This window comes from Rhincodon typus, chromosome 12 (genome assembly GCF_021869965.1).
Source record: "Rhincodon typus isolate 14 chromosome 12, sRhiTyp1.1, whole genome shotgun sequence".
Lineage (NCBI taxonomy): Eukaryota > Metazoa > Chordata > Chondrichthyes > Orectolobiformes > Rhincodontidae > Rhincodon > Rhincodon typus.
This window is the reverse complement of record NC_063343.1, coordinates 12,544,793-12,565,904: the sequence shown is the minus strand read 5'-3', so window position 1 is coordinate 12,565,904 and position 21,112 is coordinate 12,544,793. Positions and strand designations below refer to the sequence as shown.

The following is a 21,112-nucleotide window of genomic DNA, read 5'->3' as shown; positions in this document are numbered from 1 at the left end:
AGGTGAGGTGTCCCTCTGGTGCTGTGAGTCTGAATGAAGTTGAATGGGAATGTTCTGAAATGCAGCCCCACCCCTGAGACTCATGCCTCGAACCTGGGCTGTCTCCCAAGTGCTGTAGTGCGGGGTTGTTGAGCTCTTCAGAAGACTGCCTTTCAGCTGAGTGTTTAAATGAAGGCATCACCTACTCTCCAGGAAGAAGGGGATGATCAATGTAGTTCATGAAGCAGGCACTAGGGGGCAAGGGGAGGTAGGTAGAGCCCATGGGGAGAATGTGCAAACTCCACACAGACAGTTGCCCGAGGGTGAAATCGAACCCGGGTCCCTGGCACTGTGAGGCAGCAGTGCTAACCACTGAGCCACTGTGCTGCCCCAAATATCATGGATATTGACTGTGAATGCCAGGCTGAAAATGCCAGGACCCCACGTTTTCTGGATGGTGCTACTGAAGGACATCAATTAGGTAAGAATTAGAAGGGGCTCAAGCAAGAGTAGCAAGCATCATCAATGGTTCTCTGAGCGAAGACATTTCTCCTGAATTGGTGGTTGGATTTATTAGTGACTGTCTTGCATTTTATGGCCTCATTCTGGTCTTGTGTGGAAACATTTTCTCAACAGCTCCTCTATTTAACCTCTTCCTAATTTTTAAAAATCTTCATCAGGCCATCATTCAGTCATCCATTTTCCAAAGAATACATCGTCGGTTGGAAAGGATGGAAGTATTTTTCACAACTTCAGGGTTTAACTTACAGCCAGTTACATCTGAGAACATACCATGATAATGTAGAAAGCACTGGAGCCAATCCATAAAGAGTCATGTGCAAGAAATGGCAATGAGATAATGACCAGTTTGTCACTAAGTAATGTTGGCTGATGACTGGTGGAATTCTATTCTTCTAACAATGTGGTGATATCTTTTACATCTACCTGAGGGAGCAGGCTGCCTCTTCGCTCAAACCCTCTGCCCCTGCAGCTGTGACCCTGCAGCAGATCCTTCAGTCCCGGACTGGTGTGTCAGCCTGCATCAGGTGCTCAACCTTTTGGAAATGGACCTGAAAACACAGGCAAATGACTCAGAGTCCAAATCATGACTACTGAGCCAAGGGTGACACAGGTGTCTACCACAGGTTGAAGGGTGAAAGTGGGGACCTGTGACTCAGTCCACACTTGAATCAAAGCCAACGCCATCCTGTCCTCCTCCGTGAAACTAAATAAGATGTTGGGAAGACACGAGAGTAAATAGATTCTCTCTTTCAGCTCTTGCTCATGGATCACATCACACTTGTGGTTGAAGAGGAGTTAGTCAGAATTTCTTCTTAAAATATTTGCTCTTGGGATGTGGACACCCAAACGGTAAAGCCGGATTTGCTTACTACGCCCACTCAGCTGGTAGCTTTATGGCTCTGGAACTGACTGAGAAAGCCAGTGATCATGAGATCAAATCCTGCCATGAAAAGTGTTGAATTAAATTCAAAGTGCTTTTCTGAAGATTGGCAAAGGAAAATGGACATAAAGCCATACAGACTGTGATGATAAAGATCAGTAACATTTATTAATGCCTATCAGTGATGAAACTGCCAACCTAATCTGGTTTTTGGTAATAAACATGTCTGGGACTGTGTCTTTAATTCAAGATAAATTGAAGGGGGTCATGTGACCAATTCTGAAGTCTACCTCACAGCAGGCCTAGATAGTGTAGGCAGTTACAGAGGAAAGGGAGCACTGCGTTGTTTTGCTGGAAATAATGTGTAAGGTATCCACACTTGGAGAGAATGGCAGGAGTATCCATGCTTACAGTGGTTACAGCGTTAGTCTCCAAAGACCAAGGAAAGTGTTGAGAATATCAAGTTTTAAACAGATATATATTTAAATTGTCCTTTTACTTACTAGACTTTACTTCCTAGTTTTCCTACCTGGACAATAGGCCCAAAGGCTTCATTTTGCTGTGGAGTTCTGAAAGGCTTTGAAAGGGTAAGCATTTCTAAGATATTCCTGAAAATTCGTGGGCACAGGCAGTCTGCCAGGATCCCAGAAAGAGGGAGAAGCTAAAGGCTGAGAGTCTTTATGATTTACTGCACTGGAATGTGGATGGAGGGATATCAGACTTGGAAAGGAACGGACAAATTTGTGGGGCTTTGGAATGAACCTGGAATATTGGCCTAGCTTGTCTGACAAGGTGAATCACCAGGAAAAACCCTCCCCATGAAAGACAGTTCTGCATTTGGAAGTTACTGTGAAGGGAAAAGAACAAAGGCAAGCCCTTGGGAATGAAGAATGATGTTGAACTGAGTCTGGGAAAACCATATGGATATGTAAAGTTGGGTTTAATATATACCTGTGAAGTGAATTTCTCAGTTTGTTTAATATTGAAAGGGTAATGTTCTGCTTGTAGTTTAAATTATATGTTTCTGCAAAAATAGTGTTCAGTCAATTTTCTTTGTTTCTTTGTTACAGTAAAGGTCTTAGCATGGGAAATCTTGTAAGGTCATCCAATTCAGCTATCAACATGAAGTTCAATTTATCTTGAAATTGTAGTCTTTATGCAGATTGCAATTGTTTGGCTTAAACTTGGGTTCAGTCCCAGACCATAAAATTGTCTCTGATCACTCTTCAGAATTAGTGGGGGCCAAAACGGTACCCTAATCAAATCCAGATAAAATTTAGAAACAAAATTTTCACAGTCTTTGCTATTGAGTCTGAACAATCAGACTGCCTGAAGGGTCTTATATCATTGGATTGATCTCTCAAGATTTCAAAGGATGTCATATAATAAATACTAGCCTGAACTTGGAGAGACTTAGGTGTACATGTGCACAATGTTTTTTGAACATCGTAAGTACAAACTCTTCCTTTAGAATTGTCAATACAGTTACAGATTTTCTAAGTCATCTTTTGTAAACTTTATGCAAGGAGGACAATACAATGGTATATTGTTATGAATCAGGGATAGAAAGCCAAATCAAATCAGCCTCATTATCACTGGAACTGTAGCACAGTGAAATTAAAACATTCAATGACTCAAAATTTATCTAATTTTTCCTAACAGAATAACTGATCTTGGGCACTGAGCTTATAACTTAAACAAAAAGTAACAATGTATTATTAATATTGTAACCTTAGCAGGAGAAAGCTAAACAACAAGGTAACCTAATTAAAACCCATGATTTAAATCCAATCTTCTTTGATCTTATCCCCCACTCACACAGAGGTAGACAGACATAGTTAAGGGGTAAGCTGAGAAGAAAAAAAGTTCTAATTTGCCAGTTCAGTGAAATAGTCTCAAAAGATGGATACCAAGCCTTCATGCTTTCTTCACAGGCACATAATTTTGAGTCACTGGTGAATGTGAACAATTCAGTAGACTTCCAGAAGTCTTACTTCTTACAAACTGGGATTCTTTTCTCAGAACATTCAACATTTTTTTTAAACTGGATAGAAAACTAGAGAGTGTAAAACGTAGCAGTCAGTCCCAAAGCTTCCAAAAACACTCTGCACAAGCGAAAAACAGTCAGAATCAGTTTCCTCTTTATATTTCTTTTTTAATCAATATTCTCTGTGGTTGGCTGGTTAGCATCGGTCCTCCCTTGATTGACCAACTTAATATCCAACCAAGCTGCCAGCCCTGGACATAGCAACACTTGGTGCTGTTTTGTCCACAGTGTTCTATAGATGAATAATTAAGTTGTATTATTTTCCAGGCCAATTCCTAGCAGCAAACATCTGTGTTTATTTTCTTCTCTTTTAAAGCATGCAGCTGTTCAAAGTTCAACTTGCCCTAACCTCAGCTCAAAGTTTCACCAAAAAAAGGAGAAAAATAAAAGAAAAATAGTGAGAGTCTTACATTATTCAGTAATACAGCCATCACTATAAGTTACTCCAGTACAAAATGCCAGAGTCTGGGGCAAAGGATGCCACATATGGCATTCCCCTCAGTTACCCCAGTTTTGTGATGAGGAAGGAGGACCAAATGTGAGATGAGTAATTCCCTACATTGAGGAACTAAATTGTTAAGAGTTGCACTTCCTACTGACTGGTGAGAAGAATGGTAAAGATTTCAAAGCAAGCAATCTGCATAAGGACCTGAGAGGGTCTTGTTGCAATGCAGAGGGAGACTACAGAGAAGCTAAGAACATAAGAACATACAGAATGAAACAGGCTAGTCAATCCATCGAGTCAATATTCTTAAAAGGGTAAATGACTTCTTAATGGATTCAACCCAATACACATGTGACCTCCTGAGAAGTGTTTGACAATGCTTCTTCGTGAGCCAAGACTATATTAAATAATTATGCAAAATGCTGATTAACTTTACAGATTACAGCCTCTGCTCCAGACCATCTCACTTCATTCTCAAAAACTAACCACCATTTCCCAGAAGTACTTGGTACTCAGTGGTGCCATCAGAGCAATGGTGAAACTGGTCACTAAGGTAGCAGGATCACGTTTAACTGACAGCTGTTACTGACATCCTCATGAACCCAAGGAACCAAAGCTCCTGAAATTCCTCTCTGGCTATCAACTATGTTTACATTTCAAGAGGGAGTAAACTTCCTGCCTTCTCCCACCTGCTTGACATGATGTAAAACATGACTGTTACCATCTTAATTTCACCATCATTTTCTTAATGTCTCACCTCTGACTGGAACATTGAAATGAATATAAGGTCATTTGGACTCCAGAGCCTCTTTCGTCTTTCTCTGAGATCATGGCTGACCTCTGACCTTCCTTTACTCCATACCCTTTAATACCTTTGCTTTACAAAGATGCTATCAATCCTCATTTTATAATTGATTGAGCATTGATCGCCAAATGTGGATGGAAATTTCCAAACTACTACTGCCCTCTGTGCAATGTCATCTTTCTTAATTTCACTCTTGAAAGTCATAGCTCGAATCTTTAGCTTCTGCTACACCACCCCCCTCAACACCTCAACCGAAATCATTTCTCTTCATTTACTCCTATCCCTTCCCTTGAACATTTTAGAGCTTTGATCAAATCACTTACCAACTAAAATTCAGTGAATATACCCATAGTTTGTTTAATTTCTTATTGTAATTGAACACATGGAGTCCAGAATTCATTCAGGTGTATCTATACTGCACTGCCTCCAAGGACAACATATCCTCTCTGAGCCATGGTGCCCAGAGCTGCTCACAATAATCCCCGGTCTGGTCTAACCAGGACTTTGTACATCTAAAACATGATCTCCACCACCCTGTCTTCTATCCTCCTGATAAAATGGTCAGGATTCATTTAGCCTTCTTTTCTGTATCTCTTCGTTTTGAGAATGTCTGTACTTGAATCCCTTCTCCCAGGGGAACTGCCACACTTTCCAGTTAACAATAAATAGATCAAAGTGTTCTGAAGAAAGGTCACAAGACTGAAAACGTTAACTCGGATTTCATCTCCTCAGATGCTACCAGACCTACTGAATTTCTCCAGCAATTTCTGGTTTTGCTTGTTAAACTTCCTAATTAAATTGGTTTATAATTTTCTGGTTCACCTCTCTCACTTTTTAAACAGCAAAGTGTGATGCACAGTTTTCCAGTCTGAAGGAATGATGCATGTTCTGTAGGTAAACCCATAATGCCACTGGGAGGAAATTCCAGGATTTTGACTAGCAACAGCAAAGGAATGTCAATATATTTCCATGTCGGGATGGTGAGAAGCTTGGAAGGGAACTTGCAGGTAGTGGTGTTCCCATGTATTTGCTGCCCTTGTCCTTCTAGACGGAAGTCTTCCTGGATTTGGAAGGTGCTGCCTAAGGATCCTTGGTGATTTTCTACAGTGCATCTAGTGGATGGTACACACTGGGTTACTGAGTGCTGGTGGTGGAGGGAGTGGATGCTTGTGGATGTGGTGCCAATCAAGCGGGCCGCTTTGGCCTGGGTGGTGTCAAGCTTCTTGAGTGTTGTTAGAGCTGCACCCATCCAGGCAAGTGGGGAGTATTCTATCACTCTCTTGACTTGTGCCTTGCAGGTGTGGACATGCTTTGGAGAGTCAATGAGGTGAGTTACTCGCCACATAAAAACATTGGAACATAAGAATTAGGAACAGGAGTAAACTATTCAGCCCCTCATAGCTGTTCCGCCATTTAATACAACCATGGCTAATCTCACTTTAGCCTCAAATCCAATTTCCTGCCCACTCCCCATAACCTTCCAAGACAGTACTCATTAAAAATGCGTCTATCTGGTCTTTCAATTTATTGTGTCCCAGCATCTACTGCACTCTGGAGGAATGAATTCCACAGATTCATCACCCTTTGAGAGAAGTAATTCCTCCTCACCTCAGTTTTAGATCTGCCACACCATATTCTAAAACTGTGACCTCTCATTCTAGATTGCCTGCAAGACAAAACATGCTCTCTAAGTCTACTTTGTCGATCCCCCTTTTATTATCTTATATACCTCAATTAAATCTCCTCTTTTTCTAAACTGTTGCGAGAATTATGAAATTTATCAAGTGACCCTTCTCTGAACTGCCTCCAATGTAATTACATCCTTCCTAAAGTAAGAGGACCAAAACTGTCTGCAGCATTTATTGGCCATCTGTTATTGTCCATGCTCAGGTGGCAGTGGGTAGCCTACCCTTATGTGGTTTACAAGGATGTTTCGTTCAGCAACTTTGAATCAATCAGATTGCTGTGGTTCTGAGTTATAAGGATTGCGGCTTTCACCTCCAGCTCCCAAATAGGTGTTAGTGTAATCACAACAACCCAGTCGCCTCCTGATCTGCCTTTTATAAATTCTGGAAGTAATGAGTTGAAATGGCATATATTGACATGGTGGGGTGTTTCCTCTTGTCTCCATGGCAACTGTGCTAACATGTGAGTGACTGGTCCATTAACATCAGCACAATGCTACAGGCCCCAGTGAGGTTGATGAGTTATTTAGAGATGATACATCATTGAATATTTCTCATTCCTAGATGACGGTGGAATAGCAGCGCTGCATTCAAGCTCCTGGTGCGGGGCTCGTCCACTTCCATCTGCTTTCTTTTTTTCCTTTTTCTCTTTATACTTTTGCTCTTTTCCTCTTTTATCTATTTAAAAGCCTTTCTTGGCACCTTCAACAGGGCTAAAGCAGGCATGGCCTCCCGCACATGTGCAGTAGCGGCCCTGTTATTCAAGATGGCGACGCCGGCACACTAGGCCTGTCCGTTCCAGGCAGGCTGCATTCTTTTGTTTCCTCTCTCCTTTTCATGGTTTTTCTTTCTCTTCGTATTTTCTTCATCTTCCTGACATTATGGAGAGGCCTGTGTGGTGTCAGTGGTGACCGGAGCAGGAACTCCTAGCTTCATAGGCCTGATGCGTGGACTCCTGGAATTAGCAGAGAGGTGTTGCCTGCAGCAATGGCAGAGTGGGGTCTCCTGGATGTGGTAGGCTGGGGGACCTTACAAGAGATCATGCATATGTCCTGGAGCCGTGTTTGGGACCCCGGCCAATGAGGGTGAACTCTATTTAAGTACTTTGTTTTTATCCTTTTATACCTCAAAATGGCGGCGGATTGTGGCAACAGAACACTTTACACTGCATCTCCCTAGATATATCTGACAATAAATCATTCACTCATTCACTCAATCACTCATTCATTCATTCATTCATATCAAGGGGGACAGTTAGACTCTTACCGTTGCCAGGCACTTCTTTTCTGGCATAGACAGCTTCAGTCCCTGAGGAGTTGTGAAAATATGTACAAACTATTTTCATTTAGTCTCTTGACTGGTGTGATATTTGACAAGATTCAACTGCATTTAAGTTGATCGCTCACCTTTACCCATTAAGTCATGTTCACTCTTAATTCCTCTTAACACCCTGCTCCTATTTTCCTCTATTCCCTTCTTTATCCTATGTGTATTAAGACAGCATTGCTATCTTCTTCCATAGGCAAGCAAGTTCTACATTCCAAATGCTATGCGATGATCACCATGAATTCTTTATTTGAAACTTATCTGACAGGTATTGTCTATTGATGTCCTTTTATTTCTCTGCTTTTCAGAGCATTCCAGTTTTCTCAAACACCTCCCTCCAAGCTGCTGCTTGTACAGCCTCTCTGAGTTACCCATCGTCTAAGTCAAGGTGATTGTCAAAATTCCCAAGGACTGGCTACTGGTTCCCCTAGCAACACTACTGCCAAGTGGTTTTATGGGCTTCTATGAACTGATTCTGTGATCTTTAGGGGGTTCCTGACTGACCTGATACAGGTTTATATAATTATCAAACAGGTTCACCAACTTGATGTGGAGAATGTGTTTCTATGTGTGGTCGAGGCCAAGAGATGGGGCCACCAGCAGAGGAGACTCAGTCATAAATCCAATAGGGAATCCAGGACAAACGTTTCCCAGGGAGTGGGGAGAAGCTGGAATTTGTTCCGACACACTGTGGTTGAGACACACAGCAGGTTATTAAAAGGGAAGCTCAATAGCTAGAATGGAAGAGTTGGATATGTGAAAGGAGGCTTGTGTGGAGTGTAGGAACCGCAGAAACCAGTCGATCAAACAGTCTATTTCTGTGCAGTCAATACTTTATAAGATGCACGCAGAAATTCTACAAAGATCCTTACAAGCACATTCCAAACCCGCAATCACTTCCATCTAGAAGGACAAGGGAAACAGATACACGGGCACATACCACCTGCAAGTTCTCCTCCAGGCCACCCACCATCCTGACTTGGAAATATATAATTCCTTCAGTTTCAAAATCCTGGAACTCCCTCCCTAACGACGTTGTAGGTCTACCTAAAGCACATGGACTGCAGCAGTACAAGAAGGCAGCTCACCACCACTTATAAATGAGCAGGTAAGGATGGGTAATAAATTCTGATCCAGCCAGCAATGCCTACATTTTATGAGTGAATTAAAAAATGCTGGTGAATTTACCAGGCTGAGAGGACGTTCTGTTGCAATCCATGCAAAGGACTACCACCAGCACAAGGCGCCAAATGCAATTTTCAAAAGCATTCAGAACTCCCAAAATGCAGGCTCCTGCTCTGAATGTACATGACAAGGTAGTATTGATTAGCTGAGCGTACTGAGACACCAACCTGGCTCGGACTTGTCACGACCAACTCCCTTTAGGCAGATGGCAGCTGTTGAGTTTTATAGAGCACACACCGTGTATCTCTCTCTTTCTATCCTGACTTATATAGGTCCTTCTTGGAGAAAATGGAAAGGAAATTGAGCTGAAATTGTAGATCAAAATATTGAAATCAAGGTGGAAGTAGCAATCTGCATGGATTCTTCCATTCAGCAATGCTGACGTTTCCTCTGAAGAAGAGCTGCGAAGAGTAACTCAGAGTCTTTGCGTTCCACAGCACCTTATTGTGAAATATTACCCCTCTGATCTTCCTTTCCATTTGGTGAACTAAGTTGTCTGTCTCAAGCTGAAACCTTGTTGGAGAATGACTGAACTGAACTAATGATAAATCCTCACAGGAAGAGATTGTGTTTGATCCCCCATTTGGAGTTGACCCACTTAGTTAAAATCATGGGAATCCACAGGGGGATAAATTCTCCTGAAAGGCCACAGGAACATGAAGCATTCTGATAGACACAGAATTACAGAATCAATCACTAAGGATCCCTGTGCATCTCCCCATTCACCAGACATTTGTTAGGTTAGATTAGATTAGATTTATTTATTATCACATATATTACAAATGCAGTGAAATGTCTTGTTTAGTGTCACCACTATCCACTGCCATCTTGAAGCACAGAAAATAAAGCAAGGCACAGAATATAAAGCCAAAAAATAAAGCAAGAGTTCATCTTGACATTTCCTTCTTGTTAAGGCTCACAACAATCACTGCCTCCAGCCACACTCTGTGGGCTCCTCCAACTTGCCAATGGGCCTGTGACTAACCGCCGCTGCCTCACCACTGCCATCGCCATGCATGCTGCGCCGGGCCCAACACTGTCACTTTGCCTTGGCTGACTCACTGCTGCCATCATGAGTCCTCTGCTGGGCTCTTATCACAATAACTGTAGCCTCACCCCTGTGATCATGGACTTGTTTTGACTGCCAGTCTGACAATGCCCCCCATTTGAAATCTCTATGCTTATTTAAAGGGAGATTTTAAGGATTTTAAAATGAAGATTGTGGAAGTCAGAAAGAGATGAAGAAGTAGAGATGTTCATGGAGAAAATTAGACCTTAGGTAGTGTGGTGTCTTGGATGGTACAACCAATGATGATGGATACTGTGTTCATACAAGAGGTTAGCACTGAAGGAGAGTAGAGATTGCAGCAGGTCATTGAGATGAAGGAGATTATAGAGGTATGTTGAACTATCACCCGTAACTGCTCAAATCCTTACAATAGCCCACAATAACACTCCCCCTCCCTGTATAATTCCTATACAAGGAATTGTCACATTGTCCTGTGGAGTGCGTGCACAGCTCTGTGGGGTATCTAGCAAGGCCCTGACCACCAGGAGCCAATGGTATCCATTCCTGGAGCTTGGGAAATCTCATTCACAGACTTGGCACTACCATGTTGAATACACATGATCTCCCACAGTCCCCTCCATCACAAGTCACAGAATCATGCAATACAGAAAGAGGGCATTCCATCCATTGTGTCTGGACTGGCTCTTTGAAGATATTAACCAATAAGTTCCACTCCCCTGACCTTCACCCACAGCTATACAAATTTTCCATGTCAAATATTCATTAATTTCTTTTCGAAAGTTACTATTGATTCAGCTTTCACTGTCCTCCCAGATAGCACATTCCAGCCCATAATAACTCGCTGCATTTGAAAAAAAGAACGTTGCAGTTCCCATCTGGTACTTTGGAAATTATTGTGACTCTGTGTCCTGTGGTTACCGGCTCTGCTGGAAACAGACCCCATGTTTTAGTTTATTAAAACCTGTCATCATTTTGAACAAGTAGATAGTGTGGTAAAGAAGCTATAATGGCATACTTGCTTTTATTGATTGGGGAATTGAGTACAAGAGTCAGGATATCATGTTACAACTTTTGGTTAGGCCACAGTTAGAGTATTACATTCAATTCTGGTTGCCCCATTACAGGAACGATGTGGAGGCTTTGGAGAGGGTGCAGAAGAGGTTTACCATGATGCTGCCTGGATTAGAGGCTATGAGCTATAAGGAGAGGTTAGAAAAACTTGAGTTGTTTTCTCTGGAGCGGAGAAGTCTGAGGGGAGACGTCTAGATAGAAGTCTATAAATTTATGAGATTTAGGGTTGATGGTCAGAATCTTTTTCCCAGAGTTGAAATGTCTAATATTAGGGAGCATGTATTTTAGGTGAGGTGGGGGTAGAGTTCAAAGGAGATGTGAGGGGCACGTTTTTTACATTGACAGTGGTAGGAGTCTGGAATGCATTGCCAGAGGTGATGGTGGAGACAGATATGATAAGGGTGTTTAAGGGACTTTTAGATAAGCACATAGATATGCAAGGAATGGAGGGATATGGATCAAGGGCAGGTGAAGGGATTAGTTTAATTTGGTGTCATGTTTGGCACAACATTTTAGGCTGAAGGGCCTGTTCCTGTGCTGTACAGTTCTATGTTCGAAGTCTATTAAACCTCCCAATCTAAGGGTAAAAACTCAGCAGGAACTCGATTCCAGGGATTTAAATAAGGGGTTCGAGGTTAAATTATGGAAGTGGCAACAACTTTGAAGGAACTTTGGGGAGGAAAGGAAGGTTGGAGATGGGACATAGTTTGCGAGGAGAATGGAGTCAAGGGTTAATTTTTGAGGAGAGGACAGATCTAAAGGAAAGAAAGACAATACTTTAAGAGAAAGAGGCTTCATTGTTAAATAGCTTGTCTGGCACAGAGGAATTTAATTAAGGGAGGGCTATCAGGAAGGAATTAATTTTCCATTAATAGTTTAATAGAAAGTTGAAATTTTCTCTATCCCTCTCCAGCCTCAAATGCAATGGGTTCTGTGGGTCAATCGAAACTTGTTAAACTGGTGACGTTAGATTTCTGTTGGGGAATGGGATAAAAGGAGTTGAAGATGAGTGGTGAGGAGCCACAATTTAATCAAATGATGGAGCAGAAACTGAATGGCCTTCCCCTGTTCCATGGCCCTCTGTTACTGTCTAACAAAGGCTTTTATGAACAGTTTCAAAAGTAAATAATGACAGATTGTTCTGACTGCTAAATTAGTGAGAAGAGGGAATAGACTGAGGATTACCATGAGAAGAATAAAATGGAGGCCTGGAAGAACAGACTTTGTATTGAGAATGACAGTATAACCAGGGAGACTATTGAAGCAGACTCTGAGTTGAAGGAATGTGATTCAACTCTCGGCTGCTTCAATCTTAACAGAGGAGACCCAAAACCCTTTGTGAACCCTTTGTCTCAATTGCTGCATTAGAAGATTTGGAAAGATCCTTTTAGAGAGTCAACATAATTTCAAGTAAGATTTGTGTATGGATGTCAAAAGGAACAGTTTGAAGGGAAGTGGGTAGCACCGGTTCCAGAAATAAATAATTCGGAATGACATTCAGCTGAAGAGTCACAGCTTCATGGTTAAGCCCAATCAACTCTTCCTCAGCAGTGGTTTGTACACAGGGTCTAATTCAATGTGTTTGTTGATGGAGTTCCAGTTGGAATACCAGGCCTCCAGGAATTCCCTGGCATGTTGCTATTTGGCTTGTGCGATTGGCCTTTTGGAGGCCTGATATTCCAACCGGAACTCCATCAACAAACACATTGAATTAGACCCTGTGTACAAACCACTGCGAAACAAACTGGAAATAATACCAATCACCCCAGCAAACCAAGGCATATAAATAACAAGCAGGACAGAACACCGATGTTTTATTGATGATGTTACCTTGCAGAGTGACGAAACATTTGCAACCAAACCCACCGGCTCAGCGAGCAAGTCTACAACCTCATTCACAACCCGAGCTGCAAATCTTCTTGAAAAAAAAATGTTCTGTAAGTTTGTTTGAGTGAGAACAGGAGTTGTGGGGTGGATGACCAAGCTGATCATGGCACCATGATACAGGAAGTCATTCAAGTGGGGGCAGCAGCAAGGACTGTCATGTTAGTAGGGGGTAGTACAGTCAGGAGGGTTCACACCACTCTCTGAAGCAAACAGCATTCATTCAGATGGCTGTGTTTCCTGCCTGGTGCCAGTGTTCAGGACATCAGCTCAGAGCTAAAGAGGAACTTACAGTGGGAAGAGAAGGATCCAGTCATTGTGGTCCTTTTAGATACCATTGACACAGAACTGGATAACAGCTTCTGAACAGAACTAAGCACTAAATGATAAAGCAGACTGATGTGGGTTACATAAAATTAGAGAGCTGAATGCATGGCTCAAAGCCTCATGTGGGAGAAGTGGACTCGAGTTCATGGGAAATTGACACCAATACTCGGGAAAGTGGAATTTATTGTAATGGTCCACACCTGAAACATGTTTAGATATATGTTCTCGTAAATTGCATATCTGGGAAAGAAGAGAGGGTTTTAAACTAAATAGTGGGGGCAAGAGATCAAGTGTGGAAAGATGAGGTATATCAGAGTAGAGGTAAGGTAAGATGATCATCAACAATCTGTCTGGTCCACCCACACTGATGTGATGGTCAAGAAAGCACAATAACGCCTCTACTTCCTCAGGAGGCTAAGGAAATTCGGTTTGTCTGTAAAGTATCTTACCAATTTACAGATGCCCCATAGAAAGCATTCTGTCTGGATGTGTTACAGTTTCATATTGCAACTGCTCTGCCCAGGACTGTAAGAAACTACAGAGAGTTGTGAACACAGTCCAGTCCATCGTGCAAACCAACCTTCCTTTTATTGATTCCATCTATACTTCTCTCTGCCTCGGAAAGGCAGCCAAGATAATCAAAGATCCCTCCCACCCTGGTTATAATCTCTTCCAAACTCTTCCACTGGGCAGAAGATACTAAAGCTTAAACATATGTACCAACTGATTCGAGAACAGCTTCTTCCCTGCTGTTATTAGACTTCTGAATGGATGTCTCAAATTTTAAATTTAATGTTGATGTAATTTTTTTATGCACCTTCAGCCATAACATTGTATTCCTCGTTCTGCTGTATTACTCTTATGCACTTATGGTATGATCTGCCTATACTGCATGCAAAACAAAACTTTTCAGTGGACCGAGGTACAGTGAAAATAAGTAATAAACTTATTAAATAATTTTAAAATTAAATAATAAATTAAATCAAATTTTTAAAAAATAAATAATGAATTAAATCAAATCAAAAAGGAAAATAGTAATGGGGAAATGAGGGTAAGAGGCAGGAAGGGACAGAAATGAAAAAAGAACACACCAACAATCAAGACTAAATGTTACAAAGATAACAGACAAAACTAAAGGCTCTGTTTCTGAATGTGTGCAGCATTCACGCCATAGTAAATGAACTGATAGCGCACTATGTGGTGAATAAATATGATTAGATAGACATTATAGAGATGTGACTGCTGGATGACAAGGATTGGGTACAGAAAATTGAGGAGGATCTGACATTCAAGAAGAAAAGGAAGTTAGGTAAGGGTTGAGGGGTAGCACTTATGACAGTTAGGAATGACCTTGTTTCAGGTGATCAGGATATAGAATCAATTTGGGTGGAAATGAAGAATAATAGGATAAAGAAGTCTCTTGTGGAAGTGGCCTATAGACTCCCTAACCATAAGTACAATGTGGACAAGGTATACAAGAAAACTAAATTGGTTTCTTGTAATAAAGGGATGGCAAAATGATTGGTGAGTCTCATCTACATATAAATTGGAAAGATTAAATTGGCAACAGCAGCTTGGATGAGGAGTTTGTAGAATGCTGTTGAGATTGTTTCTTCGAGAATCAGAGTCTGAAACTGACCAGAGATTGGGTTTCAATAGATTTGGCATTGTGTAATGTGACAGGCTTAAGAGTTAAGGCACCCCTAGGTAGCACATCCACAGTATGATTGAATTTTACGTTCAGTTTGAAAGAGCGAACATTGGGTCTAAGATGAGTATTTTTTAAACCTAAATAAGGGAAACTATGCAGGCATGAGAGCTGAACTAGCTGAACTAAACTGGCATATTAGGCTAAGGGATAAATCAAGAGACATAGTTACAGATATTTCAGAGGATATTTCAGAATACTCAGAATAAATGGATGTAAAGAAATATTCTAAAGGGAGGGCAATTAAACAAGTTAGGGAAAGTATCAAATTTAAGGAAAAAGCATATTACCATGCAAAGGTGAGTCAGCCAATTGGTCAGAATATATAGAATTCAAAGAATGTCCCAAAGATTAATCAGAAGGAAGAAATTAGGGTATAAAGGGAAGCTAACCAGGAATGTATGAATGGATAGCAAGAATTTCTACAGGTATTTAAATAGTAAAGGACTAAATAAAGTGAATGCTCACCTCTAAAGAGTGGGAATTGAAGTTGATAGCAAATAATAAAGAAATGGCTGATTAATTGAGCAAATATCTTGCTTCTGCCTTCACTGTTGAGAATATAAGAAGAAATCCAGTAATGGTAGTAGATCAGGAGGTGCAAGGGAGAAAGGGGCTTAGTGAAATTACAATCACAAAGGAGGCTGTACCAAGCAAATTGAAGGTTAATATGTTTCCATCTTCAGATGGACTTCTTAGGTTCTTAAAGAGCTGACTAATGAGGTGGTAGATACATCAGTATTAATTTTCTAATATTCTTCCATTTCAGGAAAGATTCCATCAGACTGGAAAGTAGCAATACACATTATTTAAGAAGGGAGAGAGACCGATTATCTTGACATCTGTTGTGGGGAAGATGTTAGAATTGATCATTAAAGAGATTGCAGCTGTGCACTTGAAAAAACTTCAGGTAGCTGGGAAAAGTCAGCATTGTTTTGTCAAAGAGAAATCACGTTTAACAAATTGATTGGAGTTCCTTGAGGAACGGATTAAGAGAAGCCTGTAAACATACAATACTTGGATTTCCAAAAAGCATTTGACAAGATACCGCATCAAAGGCAGAAAATAAAAGCACATGGTGCAGGGGTAACATATAGATAGAAGATTGGCTGGCTGGCAGAAAACAGAGGGCACACATAAATGGGGCTTTGTCTGATTGGCAGGATGTGATGAGTGGGGTCCCACAAGGATCTGTGCTGGGACCTCTACTTTTTACAGTTTATATCAATGTCTTAAATTAGGAGAGTGGAAGCACAGTATCTAAGTTTACAGAAGGCACAAAGATCAGTTGGAAAGTATGTTGTAAAGATGACATGTGGAACCTGTAGTATATTGATAGGCTTAGTGATTGGCCAAAATATCTGGCAGAGGGATTATAATGTGGGGAAATGTGAAGTTGTTCACTTTGGCAGGAAGAATGAAAATACAGAGTTTTATTTAAATGGAAAGTGACTGCAGAATTCTAAGGTGCAAAGGGATTTGTATGTTCTCGTGTATGAGTTAAAGCAGTTCTGTATGCAGATACAGTACATTATAAGGAAGGATATTGGGATGGTATCCTTTACTACAAGAGAAGTTGAACGTAAAAGTAAGAAAGTTATGCTTCAGTTATACAGGATTTTGATGAGACCACATCTTGAATATTGTATGCAGTTTTAGTCTCCTTATTTAAGGATATAAATGCTTTGGTTCAGAGGAGGTTTACTAGATTTATACCTGGAATGAAAGGGTTGCTTTATGAGGATAGTTAGATTAGTGTTTAGAAGAATGAGCAGTGACTTAATTGAAGTGTATAAGATCCTGAGTGGTCTTGACAAGGTGGACATGGCAAGCGTGTTTCCTCTTGTAATGAATGCAGAATAAGGGAACTGAGTTAAATTAGGCATGACCCTTTTAGGACAGAAATGAGGGTTTTGTTTCTCAAAAAGATGTGCAACTTTGGAACTGTTTACCTCAGAAGGCAGTATAAGCGACATCACTAAATATTTTAAGGTGGAGGTAGGTGACTCCTTATTAGGCAAATCGTTGTCGGGGTAGGTGGGAATGTAGAATTCGAAACGTAAGTGATCAGCCATGATCTTATTAAATGACAGGGCAGGCTGGAGGGCCCGAATGGCCTACTCCTGCTCTTACTTTTTACGTTAATATGTAGGTCATGAGTTAAGAGGTGCTGTTAAAGAATTAACACAGTGCAACATAAAGAAGGCACACACTGCTGCTACTATACATTAGTGCTGGAATGGATATTTAAGGTGGTGGACGGATAGCTGATCGAGTGGGCTGCTTTCTCAATGCTGACTTTCCAAATGATCCTCTCACTTGCCTTCATTATTTACATGTTTGATGTATTTATTGCTGGTTTATATTTATTACCTTTGTTCCTGGTGTTATAATTTAAGTCAAATACTCGATTTTAATTTATAGTTTTAACTCAGTGAGATTCCGCCATTCTTCCTCTCTTAGTCCTCCCTTGTAATGGCTTCCTTTGTCTGTTAATGTGGGAGTACTATTCAGATTCAATTGGCTTATGTCATTTCCTTGGGCTTCTCTGAATCAGAAGGCTTTGGATTGAAGTAGCACTGAGAGAAGATCAGCTTCAGTTGAGGCAGTATTGTTGACAGGCTGCATTATCAGAGATACAGCCTTTCAAATGAAACCTTAAATTAACATCCTCTTTGCCTTCTCAGGTAGATGTACAGAATTGTACAGCACAATTTTAAAAAACAGCCAAGTTCTTCCCAGTGTGTGGCCAATACTTAAGTTTCAACCAACACATAAGAGTATGTGGTCATTACCAAATTACTGTTTGTGGGAGATTACTGTGTATCAATTGGAAACAATGTTTCCTAAAATTAGAAAAGGTTTTCACTTGCGAACAGCAACTGGAAAGTCCCAATGTTATTTCAGGATCTGTTGAAAAACACGTTCATTCTTACTTGATACAGATCCCGCTTCTGATTCCAGGGTTATGGGCCATATGGAGGAAGATGAGATTAGAGAAGGCATCTCAGTGTCTTTGAATTGACATGGACAAGATGGGCTAAATGGCTCCCTTCTGTGCTGTATCATTCCTATAGCTCTATCAAAGTGCAATTATAGACTGAAACCTGATGCAAGTTCTTCGCTATGGGGGTAACACATCTCAAATGTCAGATTCAAACTCATGTAGGAGTGAAGACTGGAATTACGACAACACAGAAAGGGCACGATCCTCACATTAACAGCCTGTGTAGTGCCCCTGAGTTTACTGACTCACTGCTCCCCCCCCGCCCAATACCACAAAAGCCACCAAATTGCAGGCCTTAACGGCACAGTCCTGCCTCAACTGAAGCTGCTGGCCAATCAGAGGCTGCCAGCCTCTGGATCCTAAGGACGTTGGTCAAGGCCCAATCTTCAGGGGATCCGAAGACAAATAGGTTAGCAGTTTTCTTTATCTTTTCTTTGGGAGGATGGGGGGTGGTTGGAGAGCAAGGGTTAGCCTCCCTATCTGTGCCTATGATTGCCCTAAACTGGGGCAACCCACAACCCTACTGCAGCTTCCATTTAAAGGCTATAACTGGTGGTGAGTTGAGAAAGTCCCCAATGAATTTTTTCACTCAACACTTGAGAGAAGGGGGCGAGTATCTCTCCAGGACCCATCTGCCACATTGTTGTCCTTTCTCACCACCTTTCCCACCAACTCCAGGGAGGGGACGTTCCATCCAAAGAATATTAAAACTCTCAACTCACAATGGTTATCTCTATTCCTCTTCAGTAGATTAAAAAAAAATCAAATAAACCTTTTGAAATCTGCACAATCCCATTGACTGTGTGACAAAGCAGCTACATTAATGTGCTGATGTGTTAAGTTTTAATTTGAACAACCACTTGAAATCGAAAGGTGAGAAAAAGACAAGGCATTATACATCACCTTTCACAGTCTCAGGATCTGCTTACGAAGGAAGGTCATGATTGTAATGTAGAGAAATGTAGCAGGCAATAATTCCGCAAAAGCAATGAAGCAAGTAGCCAGACAATCTGCTTAACTCAGATTGGTTGTGGGACCAATGCAGGCCAGGCCATTTGGGAGAACTCTATAACAACAATGAACCAAGAGGTCTAGATGTCATTTGTTACAGTTCAAGAGGGCACAGCAAGAATATTTCACCACCCCATCATTTACTGAAATTCAGTTCATCAGCCATTGCAATTCACTTTAAAAATATTAAAATAACAGAATATTTGCATGGCTCACAACAATGTTTTAAATATGTTCTCGCATTTAATCACTGAGGCAGTATAGTTTGCTTCAAGGGATCTGTATTATACATAGAGAGGAAATAAATATTTGCTCATTACATAGCTTTAACTGAAAAAGAATGTCTCTCTTTGAATGTATAGCAGCAATCTGTAGCACTGTCCAGAACAGAGGACAAGATACAGTCATATTTTGGAAAAAAAATAATAGTTTAGTTGCCTTGAGAAGCACTTGAGATCCAAGAAGAGTTCCTGTTTGTTGTATTTTCATACCTCCAGAAGAACCAATAGGCAACACACTAGCTCCAGACAAGTCAGACTTGCATATTCGTCAACATCCTCTATATATTTTTCTTTTCCCCTCAGAAAACTACCAATCTGTAAGGAGGGGCTGTAGTCCCATGAATTATATATTTTTATTTCTCTCTTCTTTCTTGCTTTTTTTTGTTCCAATTGTTCAAATCAACAGCTTTCCTTTAAATAAGACAGGTTGATTACATTAAAAGGGTTGGAACAAATAGGTACAACTCTTCCCTTTCCCAGCACCCCCAACCTGTCGTACAATATACAAAAATAGATCATCCTTCTGTTTCTTATTAATAATAATGATGCAAAAATAATGCTCTGGGACAGTTCGTGATCTGTGAGGTCCTCTAACTGGAATTCAAGGGTCGTATTCGTTTAGTTCTCTTATTAACTGTGGTAAACTTAAATGGTGCCTGGGTCTCTCCCTGAATCTTTGGGTATCTTTTCATGAAATGCACTTCTTGTTGGTTTTGTTGAGTCTTGGGTCCTTTCCTCGGCCTCCCCTTCTTGGTAAAGCCTACGTACCAGCCCGTATATTTCGCAGACATCAGGGCCGTGTAGTTGTTTTCCAGCACTATCTCTATGAAGACACACTCCTTGCTTCTGTCACTGAGCTGCATGGAACGGAAGAGTAAAAGAAAAACGTTAGCAGTTAGTACTCTGCAACAGGATCGTGTCAGCCACCCTCCTGCCCCATTCCCCGACCCTCACTTTCCTGTTTCATGGTGTTCAGAACTGGTTTAGAATGCTCAGCAAGAGGTGAGAATATAGTCAACAAAGACTGTGGTTTTTGAGTGTTTACAGCAATAGATGACCAATGGCCCATTGGCAACGGCCTATGTCTAAATCCTTTAACTTTATTGTCCTGCATCTCATGATTTAGAGTAGGGCAGAGGCAATGTGTTATCACCTCCATTCTTCATCTGTCCTTGTCACAGTCTTCATTTTCCCACTGATGATATCTCTTTCTTTGTGAACTTCTAGTCCATTGTAATCTCTTGATGATGTGTGGGGCGCCATCACGCAGATTACATTTGTACTCCCACTCAATGACACAGTGGACACCGGGGTACTGTCTCCCTTTGTTCAACTGTCTTCTTTGCTTTCACTTACTCTGACTTCTTTAGATATTTGAGGAAGTTGGCTAAGAAATGATGAAAAGAGTGTAAAAGCAATTCAAAGAGAGAGATTATAGATAGGACAGTTTCATGAATGAATGAAGAAAAACTGGAAGAATGGCTACTATCAGTCAGTTAGGTGCATCCTAACTGGTTAAACTGTATTTCACACCTTGATACATCATCATCATCCTTTGTCTCTTTCTCCATTTCCTTCTCACCTTCCTTTTCCCACCTTGTAACACATGGAGCAAACCATACTTTGCATTGTTTCAAACATCCAGCAGAGAGTGTTTTCAGTTGTTTCTTTAGAAAGGAATCTGTTTACATTGATATGCCATTAAACTGACTCACAATGATCTACCAGGAGGTGGGAGAGCCCAAAGCTGTTTGAATCAAGTTTCCAATTGAATATTAACCCAGGATTTGGAGACTAGAATTGTTTCAGTATCCACCGGGACAAGAGATTAAATTGATTTTTAAAAAACACATATTTCTTGCCATGGAGAGTCTACTCAGCTCCTTGACTCTGTTCCACATTCTAATTGAATCATATCT

At 40.9% G+C, this 21,112-nt stretch overlaps 1 protein-coding gene across 1 annotated transcript in view; it reads right to left on the bottom strand.

Annotated features, from left to right (window-relative positions):
- Window positions 1-18,490: 18,490 nt before the first annotated feature.
- Window positions 18,491-21,112, bottom strand: part of LOC109912174 (serine/threonine-protein kinase 32B-like) — an 860,354-nt gene continuing 857,732 nt past the window's right edge. Inside the window, exon 10 of the mRNA XM_048603938.1 lies at window positions 18,491-18,553. Coding sequence (XP_048459895.1) covers window positions 18,491-18,553 — 63 coding nt within the window. The remainder of the gene's footprint in view (window positions 18,554-21,112) is intronic.